The 18,195-nt window shown below is 42.1% G+C and overlaps 1 protein-coding gene across 3 annotated transcripts; it reads right to left on the reverse strand.

Annotated features, from left to right (window-relative positions):
- Positions 1-5,767: 5,767 nt before the first annotated feature.
- FAM161A (FAM161 centrosomal protein A) lies at positions 5,768-16,650 on the reverse strand. 3 transcript variants are annotated; one of them, XM_082216363.1, is made up of 7 exons: positions 16,469-16,647; positions 14,255-14,490; positions 11,557-12,735; positions 9,384-9,551; positions 9,104-9,203; positions 7,956-8,116; positions 5,768-6,260 (listed from the first exon to the last, which is right to left on the reverse strand). In XM_082216363.1, exons 1-7 carry the CDS (start codon positions 16,601-16,603, stop codon positions 6,023-6,025), a joined length of 2,217 nt encoding a protein of 738 aa, XP_082072489.1. In that variant the 5' UTR covers positions 16,604-16,647; the 3' UTR covers positions 5,768-6,022. The 3 variants fall into 3 exon arrangements, with proteins under 3 accessions (XP_082072489.1, XP_082072491.1, XP_082072490.1); XM_082216365.1 differs by lacking the exon at positions 16,469-16,647 and adding an exon at positions 14,767-14,916; XM_082216364.1 differs by lacking the exon at positions 9,384-9,551 and having other exon boundaries at positions 16,469-16,650.
- Between the last annotated feature and the right edge of the window lie 1,545 nt (positions 16,651-18,195).

An 18,195-nucleotide genomic window follows, 5' to 3' on the forward strand; every position in this document is an offset into this window, starting at 1 on the left:
ACAACTGTCTCCTCCCACCTGACATCTCACAGTGCTTCCACCAGCTTTAAAGGACGTTTGCCCTGTGACTAACCACAGTGGGATAACTGCTATTCAAGAAACAGAAACATCTCAAGGCCTCTGGTGGACAGGAAACTCAGGTGCCAGGAAACATTACCTTGCCAATCAGATGTTCCCTCTCTTGTCGAGAAAAAGCCTTTTCTAGGAGGGGGGGAAATATTATGTTTGTACTTTTGGATGGCTTTAAGAATGACTATTGGACAGTAAATAGAAAAAGACTATGATACTTCAAGGGCAGTCTTGAAATGAACATGGAAATGGAAACCTTAAACTTGACATCTAGTTAACAAGTAAGGCAGTGGATCTTAACCTTATTTGGGTCATGAACCCTTCTGAGAATCTGATGAAAGCACATAAACACAAAATTTTGCATTCAATTTATTTTATTGCATTGGAAAAATCATTGCTTTTCTGCCCAGTTCATGGATCCTCTCAAGCCCATCCATGGACCACAAGTTAAGGACCCCAGATACAAGTTTAACCAGTGTAACCTTCTCAATGAAATCAAGAGAAGCATCCATCAAGCTGTTTCACTGTACTCAGCATTTTAATATAATTATTTAATAGCCAATGTAAGTGTATGTCTGATATTACTATTATGCTTTTAAAATGTTTAGGAACACTGTAACAGTAAGAAAGTTTTATTTTTGAAATGCTGTATATATTTAAAGTAATGAATCAATGCAACACTGATTAAGCCACGCAATGCTGAATCAATGGCAAAAGTCTTTTTTAATTTTAAAGGAGCATTATAAGCAGAGGTTTAAAGCGTTCAGATTTCCTGATAGTTGAGACCTGGGGAACTCTTGGAATAACTGATGAAATCTTATCTGAATAAATAAAAAATGAGCAGTTTGCATGCTATGTCTGTTTAAGACGCAGTTTGCCAATTCTTTGGGGTCGGTGCCCATATTTGAGGAAACTTTGAGAAAATGTCTTACGGCATATCGCAGCAGACTCCCTGGAAGGTGGTGGACACTCGTTCATTTGAAGCAGAGATTAGATGGCTACCTGTCAAGGACTCTTTAGATGTGATTCCTGCACTAGAGGAGGCTGGACTAGATGAGTCTTGAGGTCCCTTCCAACTCCACAATGCTATGATCCTATGAACAGGGTTGCCATGGAGATGTGGTATAATACAAAAGGATTGCCACAGAAGTGTGGGATAACACAACATGGCTGCCACGGGGGGGGTGTGTGCCATTGCTACTGCATCTGAGAGACAGGACCACAAAGGAAGGCAACTAGACCAGCCACTGCCACACCTGCTCTCAGAAGGAAGCCCTTTGTACCTCTCCTCTGTTCAAAACAGATGAAATGGAGGCATGTTCAGGGGGGGGGGGTGAGCCATGCAAACAGGAACTGAGTAGGAAGAACAAGTTCTTCTGTATTGTGGATTTTTGAAGAGATATTTATGGAGACCTACAGGACCACTGACGACCCCTGAGCAAAGCATTTACTGCTACGCATATTAAGTCATTTTGTTTTTCCAACTATAATTAAAAAGTAACCTATTGGCTGCAACACTTACCTAATTTTTGTACTTTTTATATTTTCCTCATCACTCTCAAAACACTTTTTAGTATAAAGGTTTTATCACTATACTGAGATTCATGACTGCTGGGGAAAGTCTCATTTCCACAAACCCTTTACAGAACAATAAACCTACATTTTGAAAATTCAAAGGATGAGTCCATATTGATATTATACTGTGAGCCCCCTGATTGGACTGTGCCCCAAAATGTGACGTAGAAATAATTTGATAAATGTAGCATAGGACTCTTAGGCAAGCGCTAGGACCGAACGTATAGGTACCACCTCAGTTATTGTCATAGTGCATGCCATACCATTCAATGAAATTATTGTGTGATGATCTAATTTGAGATCTGAAATTTCTTCAGATGGAAAGGAATAGCGAAGACAGAATAAATAAAAGTTAGAAACTACCGTATTTTTCGCCCTATAGGAGGCACTTTTTCCCCTCCAAAAATGAAGGGGAAATGTGGGTGCGTCCTATGGGGCGAATGCAGGCTTTCGCTGAAGCCTGGAGAGCGAGAGGGGTCGGTGCGCACCGACCCCTCTCACTCTCCAGGCTTCAGGAGAGCCCCACCGCCAGCCCCACAAGCTCGGGGGACAGCGGGGAGGCGGAACGCTGCCATCCCGCTGTTCCCCGACTTGGTTAGAAGGCTGGCGGGGGGGGGGAAGCCTGCTCCTCCCCGTCGCCAGCCCCGTAAGCTCGGGGGACAGCGGGAGAGGCGCAGCGCGCCATCCCGCTGTTTCCCGACCTGGTTTGGGGGCTGGCGGAGGGCTTCCCCCTCCCTCAGCCCCGCAAGCTGCCAGAGCGATGCCGAAGCTGCACGCATCTTGGGCATCGCTCTGGGTCGTGTTCTGGGGGCTAGGGGAGGGGAAGCTCGGGCTTCCCCCGCCCCAGCCCCGTGCCTGGGGGGGGGATAAATTTTTCCCCTTTATTTCCCCCCTCCCAAAATCTAGGTGCGTCCTATGGGCCGGTGCGTCCTGTAGGGCGAAAAATACGGTATAAAAAATGACAATAATATCGAGTACAACTATGTTTTGAAGTAACAAGTGTTCACAGATGCTACAAATCTAGTATTTGTATCTTAGAGATGAATCTTGGCAATCATTAGAAGTACAGCTCTTGGCAACTTCCCCCACTTCTAAGCTCTGCTGCACGGATTCACACGGGACTCAGCTACCTTCATCAATTTTACTGTTATAAACATGTAACACCAGAGGGCGCTGTAGGGCTGTGCTTCCTAATGGAAAACATTGCCCAACGGTGGGTGTGGGGTTCTTGTGGATCAAAAGCTTCCATTGCTTCTCCAAGCTTCAGGGCAAAATGTATATCCAGAGGTAGATGATTTTTAGCACTCATAGAGGAACTTTGCATTCTGAGAGTGACACACCCTTCAACCACTATGCAATAGTTTGGGCTTCAATTGACTCATTTACTTAAGATATCACTTAAAATTAATCTCTAGTTTTACTAACATTTAGACTGCCACATTTCTCTTTGAGGGTTGTTGGTTTTTCCCCCAAACAAGTGGTATATAAATTTTACGAAATAAATAGAACACACACACATACAGTGGTGCCTCGCAAGACGAAATTAATTCGTTCCGCGAGTTTTGTCATCTTGCGATTTTTTTCGTCTTGCAAAGCACGGTGTCGGAAAAGTTTTGGAAAAGCTTCAAAAATCACCAAAGTCTTCAAAAACCTCAAAAAAGGCTACCACACCGCGTGCTATGAGTTGCTCCTCGAAGTCAAGTCGCAACTGTATTAACGGTGTTAAGAAAAAGGAAACAAACTTGCAAGACGTTTCCGTCTTGTGAAGCAAGCCCATAGGGAAATTCGTCTTGCGAAGCAGTTCAAAAAACAAAAAACCCTTTCGTCTTGCGAGTTTTCCGTCTTGCGAGGCATTCGTCTTGCGAGGTACCACTGTGTATATATATACACACACACACACACACACACACACACATATATATATATATATACACACACACATATACACACACACACACACACATATATATATATATATATATATATATATATATATATATATATATGGAACAGCCATTGCTTGTTTGTCCCAGAATCCTAAATGCAAAACCTGATACCTACAGCACTAAACAGAGACTTACCAGTTTGCAATCTCTACCCTGGAACAGTGCCTGAAAGCTAAGGCTGTCCACAGGGCCCAAGATTTGCTTTGAATCTATATGCAATTTCTCTCTCTTCCTGCCATGTTCTGTGCTCTCATCACTTCAATCTATGTTTTGGATTCCAAGCTGCATTATATAAAACAGAGCTCTATGGTGTAGAATCAAAAAATACCTAGGACTTGCCAAATTGCAGACAAAGCCTGTCCAGTTGGAGTTTGTGCTGTAACTTTCCTTCATAATCTATATTAGGGCAATGACTTCAGTGGGCCAACTAAAACACCCAAAGCCACAGCAGTTGCATCTTTTCAAAGGGGACTGTCTCTTGCTCTTTCTTAAAGAAAGAAGGTCCATGTGATGTGTATTCTTGCTTCTACATTTTAAAAAAATTTAATGTGGCTGTTTGTGTCCTCCAAGATAGGCCTTCAGACGTCTGATACAGGCCTCACAATATGAGGCTCTCTAGAAAATGGCCTGGAGAGCTTTCTTATGGTTTGATTAAAGCAGGGCAACAAAGAATTTATAAGATGTAAATTTTAACTTTTAAAAAGTATCCTCTGCTGCTGTGCTTTAACAAAATTCAATCCAAATTTCTTCAGGGCTCTACAAGCAACATTTTTGGCAGTCTCGTGTTTTACAAAGCCCATGGACCTAGAGAAAGAGAGGTATACAAAAAACAGAACTATTCTGTACAAAACAAGCAGAAAATCACATGGCCTTGCGGGAGCACTTACTCAGTTTTGAGAAGGGGGATTATATACATTGTGCTTCAGCTTGGGGGGGGGGATACCTCAAATCAGCCTAATTCACCTTGTTATTCAGCCTCTACACACAGCTGAGGCACACCTCTACTAAAATCTATATGCTTTATACTTGCTTATTTTGCCTCATTCCCCTGCCCTTGCTCTATGTAATATCTTGCCTGATTAAGAATTTTGGAAAACACAAATGCTTGCCACTGCTTTGTGATATTTCGATTTGTCCTAATAAGGAATTGCAAACTGGAGATTTTGGAGGGGTTTTTTTCCCCCTTAGGGACCAACACAGCTACCTTTGCTTTTTATAATAAAAGGAGTAAATGAAAGGTGGCTTCAGTGGCCCAGAGAGCCTTCCATCAGCTTTGGCTGGTGGCCCACTATCTGGACAGGGATAGCCTAACTACTGTTGCCTATGCTCTGGTAACCTCTAGGTTGGATTACTGCAATGCATTATATGTAGGGCTGCCTCTGAAGGCAGTTCAGAAACTTCAGCTGGTGCAGAATTCAGCGGCCAGGTTGCTCACTGGGGCAAGACAGTTTGAGCATATTACACCAATCCTGGTCCAACTGCTCTGGCTACCAATTAGTTTCTGGGCCCAATTAAAAGTGCTGGTTTTAACCTACAAAGCCCTAAACGGCTCAGGACAACAATACAGTGGTGCCTCGCAAGACGAAAAGAATCCGTTCTGTGATTCTCTTCGTCTAGCGGTTTTTTCGTCTTGCAAAGCAAGCCCATTGACGGATTAGCGGGTTAGCGCTATTAGCGTCTTATCTGCTGATTGGATCAGCTGATAAGCGGCTTAGCGGCTTAGAATAGGGGGGGAGAGGAAAAAACCAGCAGGAACTCGCAAGACATTGTCGTCTTGCAAAGCAAGCCCATAGGAGATTCGTTTTGCGAAGCACCTCCAAAACGGAAAACTCTTTCGTCTAGCGAGTTTTCCATCTTGCGAGGCATTCGTCTTGCGGGGCACCACTGTACTTCAAAGATCCACCTCTTTCTATATGGACCTATCCAGCCCCTGAGATCATCTTCTGAGGCCCTTCTTCGTGTGCCTCCTCCACGAGATCCAGAGAGTGGGAACACAAGAACAGGCAGTGGTTCCCCATCTGTGGATTGCTCTCCCCAGGGAGGCTTGCCTGGGGCCTTCATTATACACCATTAGTTGCCAGGCAAAAACATTCCTCTTTAACCAGGCCTTTGGATGAATGACATCCTATGTCTTTTTAAAATGTGGGGGAAGGATTATTGGGTTGTTTTTGTTTTGATTGATTGTGAATTTTGTGGTTTTATATTGATTTTATCCTGGGAACCACCCTGAGACTTGCAGATATAGGGGAGTCTACAAATTTAATAAATAAGCCAGTTGAAAACTCACAGCTGATCAGCACATTAAAAATGCTTCAAAAATCTATTTGCACCAGTTGTCTCATTTTCTCCATCTCTTATATTATTATTTGGAACAACAGAATAAATTCAAAACACCAAAACCCACACAACATGGAAGCAGCCATCTATTTCAGTTAGCCTTCATCATCACTGGATTTTTCTGTGGCAGCTTGTTCATTGTTTTCACTTTCATATTCAGGAGCCTCCTGGCCATTGTGATCTGGCTGAGCTTCCATGTCCACCTCCTCTTCAGAGGCTTCCACATCCTCCTCCTCATCACCATCCTCCTCTCCACAAGACTGGGCAGAAGGGAGCTGTGAGCTCTCCCATTCTCTCTCAGATTCTCCATCTCCTGCTTTATTTTCATTATCACTACAGGAGAAACAGAAGAAAAACACTGCCCATTGGCATGCTCTGAAGAACAGCTGAATACATATTATGACCCAATCAGATCACAGCCAGAAGGAGCTATTTTCAAATTTGTCAACTGGTGTGATTTCGTGTTATTGCACTGGTGACAATGTTATTGCATTGTAAAAATTAGTTTCAACTTGTGTAGCATTATGGCTTGCATCCAATGCAGCACTAAGTCACAGGTCCATCAGTGCAAGGATTTATGCTTTGTGCAGCAGGTCCCCTCCACTTTTCCTCCCCACCCATGTGCCCTGCACCCTCAGATACCCTCAAAGGAGGCATCTGCAGAGACAAAACCATCAATCTCAGAATGCTTCATGAACAAAGAAGCCATCAGGCTGCCATGCACGTATATTCAAAGGGTGCACTGGCACAGAAGATCACTGTCCCCCAGATAAAATGGATCGTAAGCCCACAAGAACAAGGAATCCCTGGAGAAGCATGCAAACTCTAAATGCCTGCCCTTTTCCATCTTGACTGTAAGAAGACAGTAAGTGATAAAACCATCACTGTGACCTTTCTTGAGGACATCCTGAAGCAAGTCACCCAGCAGCCTGCTTTCTGTGTGAAGCAATATACAGAATAGCCTTGTTTTTAAAATCAGCACCCCAATATTGGAGCCATGCATGTGGTTGGTCCTCATACTCATGGACCTAGCTCTAGCTCCAAGTGCCAGTCAGTCTTCATAGAATAATCAGCCACAAGCCCAGCGAGGTCAGCTCAATTAGAAGTTATCAAGCTAAAATTACTAATGTTCCAACATGATTGGTATATATGGGATGGTTCAGGGGGTGGCCTCACAGCCCCTCCATTCTAGGGAACACTCCTGAAAAACAAGGGCAGCTATTGTCATGTCCACTAGAGAGCTCCAAGTCTGCTGTTGATCTTCCAAAAGCTGCTTGATTACCTTGCCCATTCCAGTTCTTGCAGTTCTGATGTAATAACCTAATAACTGAGTAAAAAAGGAAATGCACACTTAGTGTAATCCCAGCTAGAGGAAGCATCCGTGGACTTTTAGGTTTTGGCAGTTTGCTTTACTTTGAGTACTTTTACTATCAGTTCTTCAATCCACCAATCAACTGCAGGTATAAGGGCTGTGAATATTTTCACATTCTTTTCAATGGGTGAAATCCAACAGTCCATCTGCCAGTAGAATGACCACAGCTGGCAGGACAGACCTCCCACCATTTCCCATGTAGTCCCCTGCATGCTCCCCAAATGTGCTCTGGAGAGTTGGGGAACCCACTAGACCAGACTGGGATAGCATGGGGGCCAGAAGAGGAAAAAGAGGAAGGGGAAGTTGATGCTGACTCACATGATGCTGTCACCCAATGGAGATTTAAGTCTCTCTCCAGAGAGGAGGTGCAGACATACCACATGCACATGAGGCTTTGGATTTTAGAGTTCTGCGCTATTAGAATAAACTACAGCAAAAGGGGCAGTTTGAGATTAAAGTTGTCAGTCTCCCTCTTAAAACATCTAGGGCAGGGATGGGGAATCTGCATCCCTCCCAATTTTGTTAGACCACGGCTTCCATCGTCCTTGAACCTTGGGCCACCTTGGCTGGGCAGTTGCTGGCAGTTGGAGTCCAACAACATCTGGAAAGCCACAAGTTGCCTATCCTGATCTATGGCAACCACTGGCAGTATTTACCTTTCGCCGTCTGCTGTCAAAATGTCAGAGCCACCACTGGAATGGTCCTGCAAAAGCATTTCTGTAGCTGTTTCACCTTTCTTTGAAACAAACTCTTCACATAGTCCCAGCTCTCGAAGAATACCGGAGTAATGCTTCTCAGCTGCTATTCGTGCATTTTTCTATATTTTAGGAGAGGTAAAGTAAAAGAATAACAAAATACATTAATAAGATACTCTTAAATATAAAGAATATACAGTGGTACCTCAGGTTAGGAACTTAATCCATTCTGGAGGTCTGTTCTCACCCTGAAACTGTTCTTAACCTGAAGCACCACTTTAGCTAATGATGCCGCTGCACCGCCACCGCACAATTTCTGTTCTCATCCTGAAGCAAAGTTCTTAACCCAAGGTACTATTTCTGGGTTAGTGGAGTCTGTGACCTGAAGCGTCTGTAACCTGAGGTACCACTGTATACGGCTGTGGATGTGTACATTGGTTGCCAAACATCCATGACCTCAGAGCATGAAAATGTTGTGGAACACAAACACAAAGCTTTAGACAGTGGCATTTTAAATTTGGTACTCAACACCTCTGCGCCAGCAAACACATTAAATGTTTAAATTACATGTTAAATATATTAAACGTTTAGATTACATATCTGCTCAGCTAGGGCTGGTTCATCCATCTCTGCCCTTAACTTGCAGCCTTAGGTAGAAGGGAAGACATACTACCATAGAGCAATACCATGTGCCAGAAATGGAAGAAGCAGACCTAATGTTGTTGCATTATTTTAAGTAAGCCGCTTGGGATCCTTCTGGATCAAAAGGCAGACTAGAAATCAAGCAAGCAAACGAAACAAGTGTAAATAATCACAGTTAAATTAAGTGGCATCTCCTCTACTCTTCACACTGTGGTGGGTGGATTAGGAATGCAGAGTATAAAATAAGACAGCTTAACTGGGACATTACTGTACACAATTATAACCAGGAAGGCAGCAATCATTGCTGGTTGAGAAAGCACAGACAAATGAAATGAGGCATACAGAAGTGATGCAATGGGAGACAGGAGCCTGGGAAGGTGGCATAACTTGCATCACCTCAATAACAATTCTTGATCATCAGATAAAGAAGAAAGCTGGCACCCCAATATATGAGAGATGTCAATAACCTGTGTCGCTTGTTCCAACAACAGTGGCCTCTTTTTCACTCTTTCTTCCATTTCTTCCAGCTCCTGGAGATATTCTTTCATTCTCTGCTTTTCATGTTTCCTGTTTTTTTAATATACCATGACATGGAAATGGTATGGAATTTAATCATGAACTTTCAGAGCAAAATAAAAATAGAAGCAGCAAGACTAAACTATGTTACACACTTTGAGGGCCTGCTACTGAACTAATCTGATCTTGCACCTATTGGGTCAGGATTTGGAGGCTACATTAGCAGAATACCTGAGTATTTTAAACTTCGATTTATGCATCTGAGCTAGACTTTGATGGGGATCATTTGCCTCAGCCCGGGTGTATATAAGTCTCTGTAGCTTTCTTGCTCTTTCTTTTTGTTTTGTTCTATTTTTCTTCTTCTCTTCTTCTACCTTTCTTTTTTCCTCAGCTGACTCCCTGAATAACAAAATAAAGCAGAACGAAATAAATTTAAATTGAGAAAAGGCTTTATAGACTTTCTCAAGGATACATTTACCCAGACCAAGAAGTAATGTACTTCACACAGATGGCAAATCCCACCCAAATATTACTTCATCTGGTGCCTGTGTCCTGTCTTGGAATGTTGCCATGTTGCCTCTTTTGTATAAGTATATTTTTTATTATTTAAAAATATGTTTTATCTCTTTACCCTTATACATAATCGTGCGCAATTGTTTTTCTTTCTTTCTTTTGAATTGCTGGAATATTTTGTTAGTCTTGTGATACATTTAATAAAAAATGATGTGAATGGGTATGTGTCAATCTCAACTTTTTCTATGACTTATTTTTGTAGATATATGGAATGAGTAAGAAGGTTGGCATAACTTAATATAACAGGAGATCCCCATTATGAACTTTCTTGAGGCTGGTACCAGCCGTATCTCAAAAATATGCCCTGGAAGGCACTGAAGAGACATCCTGAGCTCAAATACCTTGTGTAAATATCAGCACGTGTAAATCTAGCAACTAATAACATCTAATCAACACCTGAATGGATGCCGTCACGATAATAGTAAGGTAACTTTAAGACAGGAAGTAAACAAGGATAAACAGTTCAGTCATTGCTCACTAGATCCTTTCAACTTTTTATTAAGCAAAATAAAGAAAATGGGAAATAGGCAGGAAACTCTGGGAAGAAACAACAGAACAACAGAAATACTAAAATTATAGGAATTGCTCATCTCAGAGCTCCCTTCCTTCTCCATTAGAATGAATTGGCTAAAATTTTTACAAGAACCCTAGATTTTCAATGGTTAGTTAGCTCTCCAAGCTCCAGGAAAGAATTCTTACTTAGCACTCCAAAGGAAACAACACAACCTTTGCTTCAAGGACAAGTCTACCTTCCCCTGCTCCATTTCTTGACTTGCTATTAGTGTGGGTTCTGTGGTGAAATTGTCATGCTCATTTTCTACAGGCTTTTGAGAACAGTTCAGGATTCTTTCACTCACTCTTTGCCTGCTTAAATTGTAATTTTGCTTTCTGAAGCAACATTTATCTATTCTGACACTTTCAATTCATATAATACACCTCTGGTGTAGGAACTTCTTGTGGGCACAACGGATGCACATCATAACTCGATCAAAGGATCCTAAACCTCTCAGTAGTGTGTGTATGAATACACGAGTGTGGGACATGCATGTGAGTTCAGACATGCATGCAATGTAAGAATGTACTTTCTATAATACTCTTACCCTAAAAGAGAGCATAGCCAACCATCCATCCACAGTTCTCTGGAGACATCCATTGCTACAACCACTACATCAGAAGACTGATGTAGGAAATGGTTGGCCCCCTTGGTCTTGTCAGCTGTGTAACTAGGGCAAAGTGACTGGTGCCCCAACACCAGACACAAGATCTGGGAAGAGGGGACGCAAAATCAGCTGCTGACAATGGAGTGTGGCTTAAAACAATTATGGGGAGGAGATGGACTTCCCCATCCGCCACCCCCATTCCCTGAAAGCCCCAGAACAGCACATGGAGGAAGAAAAGGGGGGTTCATTTCATCTGAAATGCTTGCTCTGATGAAATGATTGCCTTACTGCAACACTGAATTCCTCTCCAAAATAGCATGAATTTCACACATTCAAAGATAATCTTCATATTTCATTATCAAAAACCAAAATTAATATGATTAACATGATTATGTTTAGTTGTCTACTTATATGTTGGTAAACAGATACGAAAACCAATAAAAATTACTTATATAAAAAAAATCCACATGCAATTAGTAAAACTATTATAAACAGAGAATAATAGTTTATTAATCCCATGTGGATCGTAGTTTTAACTTCACTTAAGATATGCAGCGATAACTAAAACAAGTATTTACTACCTTATTGCATCAACATGGTTTTATTTTCCACAAGAAACCTGAAATTAAACTAACGACAATTACATCAGTCCAGGCCTGTGAACAGCTCACCTGACTGCTTGTAGTCGTCGTCTTGTAGATTCTGTAATTCTGGGAGATACAGATTCTTCACAGCCTAAAGGAGATGAATTTGCATTCAAAGACCTCATTTGAGGCTTAGCTCTTGAAGAAGCATAGGGCCAGCGTGTTTCCTTTAATTTTTCTTCATCCATTTGAATGTCCTCAAGAATTTTCTCTTTGTTGGATGCTATATTTGGTGTACAGAGATTGAAGGGTTCACAGGCTGTAATGTGTTTCACATTCTTCTGTCTCTGAAGCCGCTTCAGGAATTTTTGATGTAAAATTTCAAAATCTGGGACCTTGGCTTTGGTCTTTGGTTTGTGCTCTACTTCTTTAGTCAGCTCAAGATGATTTTGCTGCCTATTCTTATTAATGCCTCTGTTTCCTAACCTACTGTTAGGGAGAGATGAATTGCGCAGAAGCTCTTCTGATCTCATCTGAATTCTAATATCTCTATAAAGCTCTTTCTCCTTTAGCTTCTCATTAATTTCTGAACTATAAACAAATTTAGGAACTGGCTTTGCTTTGAATACTTTTGCTTTCTTTTCTGATGAAGAAACGTCCTTCAACTGCATTTTCTTCATTTCTTTCTTTTGTGCTTCCCGCTCAATAAACTGAAATGGCTTTTGTGTAGCTAGAAGGATCTCTCGCCTCCTCTCTCTTAGTGACTTTCTACGTTCTTCATTTTGCTGCATAATATCATGATAGAGAGGGAAAAAGACATAAGCAGGCACTGGATGGGCTCGGAATTTCTTTTGACATTCTGCTTCCTCCTCCAATTCTTTCTTCAGCAAGTTATTTTCCAGTTCAATCAGTGACTTTGACTTTATGTTCTGTTGTTTTATCTTAGCTTCTCTGATAGTCATCTGGAAAGGCTCAGGTATTGTGATCTTTGGGGACCACTTTTTTTTCTTCCTCCTGCTCTTCCTCAAAGTCTGTAATTTGGATAAAATACTTTGGTTGCAGTGAGAATAGTCCTCCAAAGATGACCCGTCCCATGAATTTTCAGCTTGCTCCTTACCAAATGTTAGTGATCTGTCTTCACTGTCTTCTAACTCTAATTCTTTATCAGATATATGAGATAAATCTGAATTAAAAGAATTGTTCAAATCAGGCTCAGAAAATGATTTACACATATTCTGAGGTTGAAAAGGGCTTGGCTCCCAAGATCTAAAAGGAAATAAAAACGTGAAGGTTAGTTTTCTGCAAGCAGCAAAATATAACCAGACTGCTTTGATGAATAACAGAATGCAGGAGCATTTAAGTCTAAAGAATCCCACCAGTATAGCAGGTTGGGCTATGCCTTTGTTACCAGAAGCCTGAAAAATAGCTCTCCCCAAACTGGGTGATCAAAAGCGACATAAACTGCATTTGTTCCTTATGATAAAATGTAGAGTTTAGTGAAATATTTGTGTTAGGACCAAGCAACCATAGGCTGGCTGTTAGCTTTATGTCTGCGATCAGAATTCGCATCACTGGTCTCCTGTAAGACAGAGAATAGAAGTAAAAGTAAGAAGTATTCCTATTAGCAAAACTGAACATTAATTTTAGAAGGTGCTCCCTAAGGAATATCTGCACAGTGTTCTAAAACCTTTGGAAAACCCTATGCAAAAGTACTTTGTTACTATGAATAGCTATGATAAGCCACAGCTGATTAGCAGAGCCTCTGCTTTGCATGCAGAATGTCCCCGGTTCAATCCTTGGAATTTTCAGGTGCTGCTGGAAAGAAGCCAACTGGAAACTCTGGAGAGCTGCTCCCAGTCAGTGAGGCAATATGGGGCTAGATGAATCAATGGGTTGACCTGGTATTAAAGCCGCATACTATGTTCCCAAAAATTAATTTCAGTCCCATTTCAGTATTTCTGTCCTAAGCCATGGCTTCAGATTCTGGTGTAAGCAGGAAGCCTGGTTAGTCTAGCAGCAGCTAATGCCACCATCAGACGTAATAGTTAATTGGTGCTAAATCCCCAGGAAGAATTTACACTCCAGTCCAAAAGGATCGAGTGGGGAAGAAAGTGGATGCAACCCTGCCCTCCCAATTGCTTAAGCATAGTTAAGCAATTAGCAGTGTTACACACTCAGTAACTCTGAAAGTTAAATAATTACCTTCCGACATCTATATGTATATCTATATATAACCTATTGTATACCACAATAGTTGAACCAATTCTGACGTTTTCAGCAGGATTAAGCAGTTTATCCTACAATTAAGAATATTTTCAAACAAATCAAGGCAAGAAACACACACACATTCACACAATACTCAGTTCTCTTCCTTGTTCAGCTGTTCTTTCTGAGTTACCTGCAGGGAGACAAGTGTGGCCAGATACAAAAATCTAGAACTGAAGGTTCTTCGGCAGTTTAAAAAAATTAAGCTGTTGGCATATAGTATATAAAACACAGTTTTGGTGATATTATCAGCATGCAGATTCCTCCATAATATACAGGCAGAAACTATTTCATGCAGGGGCTCCGTTCCTGGCCCCTGCACGTGTCAGCAGAGCACACATAAGAACACCCCACCCCATTATGCCCTGTTCAGCCCCCATCCCTCATTCTGCCCTCTTCCAGGTCCAAAAGAGCTGCACGTCAGCAATCATGTGTCAATCCTTAAAAGGGTTGCTGCCTGTAACTGCATATTTACCATCTTCAGAGAAATAATACTACAAAAATAGATTATAATCCATACCTATCATTCATACTATGGGTCACATCCACATTTGTTAAAGGTTGAACATCTTTTAGATACAGTTTATTCCGATACATGTTTTCCAATTTTGCCATGGTCTCCAGGTGAGCGTACTTAAGCTCTTCCAGCTTTAAATAATATTCTTGATTTGAAAGGTACATTTTGGAGAGGTCTATCCAGTCTCTGCAATCGGCTTGTCCAGTACAAAGCTGCTGTCTCTCAGGACTCAAACTATCCTGAAACAGAATATTATTATAATGTTTTCATTCCCCTTGGAGAAATAAGTATAAAATGCTAGTAATTTGGTCAAGTGGTAGGTGCCATCAACTGTGAAACCTGGCGCCTCTCAGCATTGAAAACTGCTGAGAAATGGTAAAAGTAGGGTCCAATCTGCATGACATCATCCTGTAGCCAAAATTGCTCAACTGTAATAAACATTTAAATCCATTTTTATTTCTAATTTCAAGTGAATAATTGCATTTCAGCAACAGATATACTACAACACTATGCACCTTTCTGGTTAGCTGCACGTAAACTCATTTCGACTCCTCTGATGTAAAGCTCATTAAGAGATTTGTGCAGGCTTGGTATACAAATACCATCTGGTTCCTATAGTATTTGTGACTTACAAATTCTCAGAAACATTACCTATGCTAATGTCTTCAATCAAAATGCAATAAGAGAAGTAAAACCATTTAGAATTGATTCCATCGGTTTTCCTTTATTTCATACAATTTATATACCACTTGACTGTAAAAAAGAGAATGCAAGTTAAAGAATTTAGAATGTTTCGAAACTTGCAGTGTTATTACCTTTGCAGTTGACAAATTTAAAAGTGCAAGCTTTTATTCTTAGAACACTACTACTCATTAAACAGCTGGTTTTCAGTCTGCCACCTTTCTTGTTCTAAGTGACAGCCCAGTGACATGATTGGCAGCAGAAAAGAGGGGAGGCAGGAAGACGACCCATGTGTCATAGAGCCTGATCCATCATACACAAAGACACACGGACTTTACAATATGCACTCTCCTTCATGCCAGAGAGGAAAGCCTGGCAAGGTACAACTTCCACTCATACAGAACAAAACTGGACCTACAGCAATATCTGATTGTCGGCATTTTCAGCCCAGCATATAAAAAATGTCATGGTTACTCCCAACATCAGAAAGACCTGCCACCTCCGTTTAAAGCAAAAGTGCACAAGAGCCACATGTTTCACTCGCAGAGTTTTCATTGTGCTAATACAAACACTGCTGGTTCAATGTGTGCCAATCCGGCACTCATTCAAGGCACAAGCATGGGTGATTTTGAGAGGAACTGTCAATCTTTCAGTGTTTCTCTTTCTTTCTTATTAAGCATATTTGGTTTAACAACTGTTTTTCTTAGCTGCTAGCATTTGTGATTTCCAATCATTGCAATCAAAGCTGGAAAAGCTTTGGTTGCTGATTTCTCCTAGTTATTTACATGGTGGTTGTGTTGCTTTTATTTTTTCATACATGTTACGTTAGACGATGTACTGATATATAATTCCCCATGCCCCAATATTTTCCCTTCTCTTAAGGCATTGTGTCCATGGCTGTAAGTCACTTGGCAATCTTCTGGGTAAAAAGTGACTAGCAAGCTTACGTTTACCTTTTTAAGCTTAAAAAATAGATAACAATTTTTGTTTAGACAAGCCTACCCAGGTGCTTAGAAAGTTCAGGTAATTTTAATCTGTTTCAGTATTTTAACCTCTGCAGGTTTTAAACTATGGTTGTGAATTTTTCTTGATTTTATTCTTTTATCTTTTTCTAAAAAGCTCTGAGGTTTTTAACAATCAAGCGGTGTATAAATTGTGCGAAATAAATAAATAAACAAAAACAAGAAGAAGATTTAACTTCCATCTCGCCTAATCCCCCTCCCTGCTCTTTGGCAAAAGAGTTGCCTGCTAATTACTGGGTGGGAGCATTCTTCATTATTATTATTTTTCTTTCTTTGTGGTCATTGCTTGTGTGCGAGTGTGCATAATAGACCTTCAGGGGACAAGGGACTATGAAGTTTAATTAATCGCAATGCGCTTCTCTGCTCCGCTCTTTGGCCTCCAGACCCGCAGCCAGCGCCGCTTTTCCTGGCAGGAAGGGCAAAGGCGCCTCCTGCCGTTCCCTCCCGCGGCCACCAGGGGGCAGCCCTCCCGCCGCCCACTCCGGCCTCCCCCCCCCCCCCGCTTTGGGCCTACCTGCCGCTCGCCGCCCCCCGGCGCGGGCCGCCCGCCCTCCCTCTCGTAGAGCGCGACCGGGGCCCTGGTGCGCGGGTCGACCGGCGTGTGGAGGCAGGAGGCGGCGAGCAGGGCGGCTCGGTGGGCCGCGTCCATGGCTCTCTTCGGGCGGCGCCGCGCAAGGCCGCTGGGCCCGGCTCGGTTGCCAAGGCGACGGCGCTACGGCGGCTCCCGCGGGACACAAAGCCCTCGCCTGACTGCTGGCGAACGCGGAGCCCCGGCTGCTCCGGAAAGGCGAGGCGGGGCTGCGAAGCCGAGATGAGCTCCTCTCTTCCTTTCTCTTGGTATCTCTTGCATTGCGGAGTTGGAAGGGACCCCGGGGGTCATCTAGTCCAGCCCCCTGCGTTGTCCTTGGCTGGGCTCGAACCACCGACTTTCTGGTTGACATCCAGGCGCACTGACCCTAATACGTATAATCTCCCTTGTCTGCCGACTCAATAGATAGGAGGCAACCTGTCCTGGGTGCTTTAGCTGAGATTCTTGCACCGCAGGGGGTTGGACTAGATGACCCCTGGGGTCCCTTCCAGCTCTGCAGTTCTATGATATGTGAGGAGTAAAAGTGGTGAATTTAAAAAAGGAAGAAATTTGGACACTATTATTTCCCCAGCCCCCACCCCATAGTGAGCATAGGCACTGGGCTCCCACAAATTTTTAATGGAGGGGCCACCGCCCTCCCCCAAGTTCCACTCTGTAGCATGTGGGTGCACACATCACATCAGCACACACACACACACACCCCGTGATGTGCCCAAGTGACAGCAGCAGGCCATGTGAGGGATATTATTATTATAATTATTATTTATTTTAATTTATATACACCCTTCAATGAAGATCATCACAGGCAGGGCAGTTTACAGCGTAAAGAACTCAAAATACATAATGTAATAACAAAACAAAATAAAATAAAAAAATTCCTTCCAGTAGCACCCTTAAAGACCAACTAAGTTAGTTCTTGGTATGAGCTTTCGTGTGCATGCACACTTCTTCAGATACCAAGTGTGCATGCACACGAAAGCTCATACCCAGAACTAACTTAGTTGGTCTTTAAGGTGCTACTGGAAGGAATTTTTTTATTTTGACTATGGCAGACCAACACGGCTACCTATCTGTAACTCAAAACAAAACAGTGTATCATGTCCACCTATCAGAATTTCAGGGCGGGGAGGGGGGGCAAATAAGTATTTGTTCACTTTATTTGTATGCAGTTTTTCCACACCCAAAAGAAAATCATGCTCAAAGCAGCTTACAACAAAGAAAACATGAATACATTTCAAACACTAAGGCAATTTAATAATACCGTACAAAAAAAAAAAATTTCAATACTATATAGTAAGATAGAAGCATTCAGTAGCAAAAATAACAAGGGAGCTTCACAGCTTCACCTTAGTCCTAGAAACACCACTGAGATTGTATGTAAATTATGAACCATGCTATGATGTAGGCCACTCTTCATATCTCTCTTTTGTATATTACTCAGTTTGTGTATTATGATTTTCGTTCTTTCACAAGGGAACCAAAAATCATGAATAGAATAGAATCTTAGAATCTTAGAGTTGGAAGGGAGCCCTAGGGTCATCTAATCCAACCCCCTGCAATGCAGGAATCTCAGCTAAAGCATCCATGAGAGATGGCCATCCAACCTGTTTAGAAACCTCCAAAGAAGGAGAGTCCACCACCTCTTGTGGGAG

This window comes from Podarcis vaucheri (assembly GCF_965113315.1).
Source record: "Podarcis vaucheri genome assembly, chromosome: 3".
Taxonomy (NCBI): Eukaryota; Metazoa; Chordata; class Lepidosauria; order Squamata; family Lacertidae; genus Podarcis; species Podarcis vaucheri.

What these genes read in the sequence shown, in the direction of transcription:
- FAM161A (XM_082216363.1), bottom strand. Translation starts at nt 16,603, where the DNA reads ATGGACGCGGCCCACCGAGCCGCCCTGCTCGCCGCCTCCTGCCTCCAC. An exon ending in CGGGGGGCGGCGAGCGGCAG is followed by an intron (nt 14,491 to 16,468) that starts GTAGGCCCAAAG and finishes ATTCTGTTTCAG; the next exon opens with GATAGTTTGAGTCCTGAGAG. An exon ending in TCGAAGTTTAAAATACTCAG is followed by an intron (nt 9,204 to 9,383) that starts GTATTCTGCTAA and finishes TTAAAAAAACAG; the next exon opens with GAAACATGAAAAGCAGAGAA.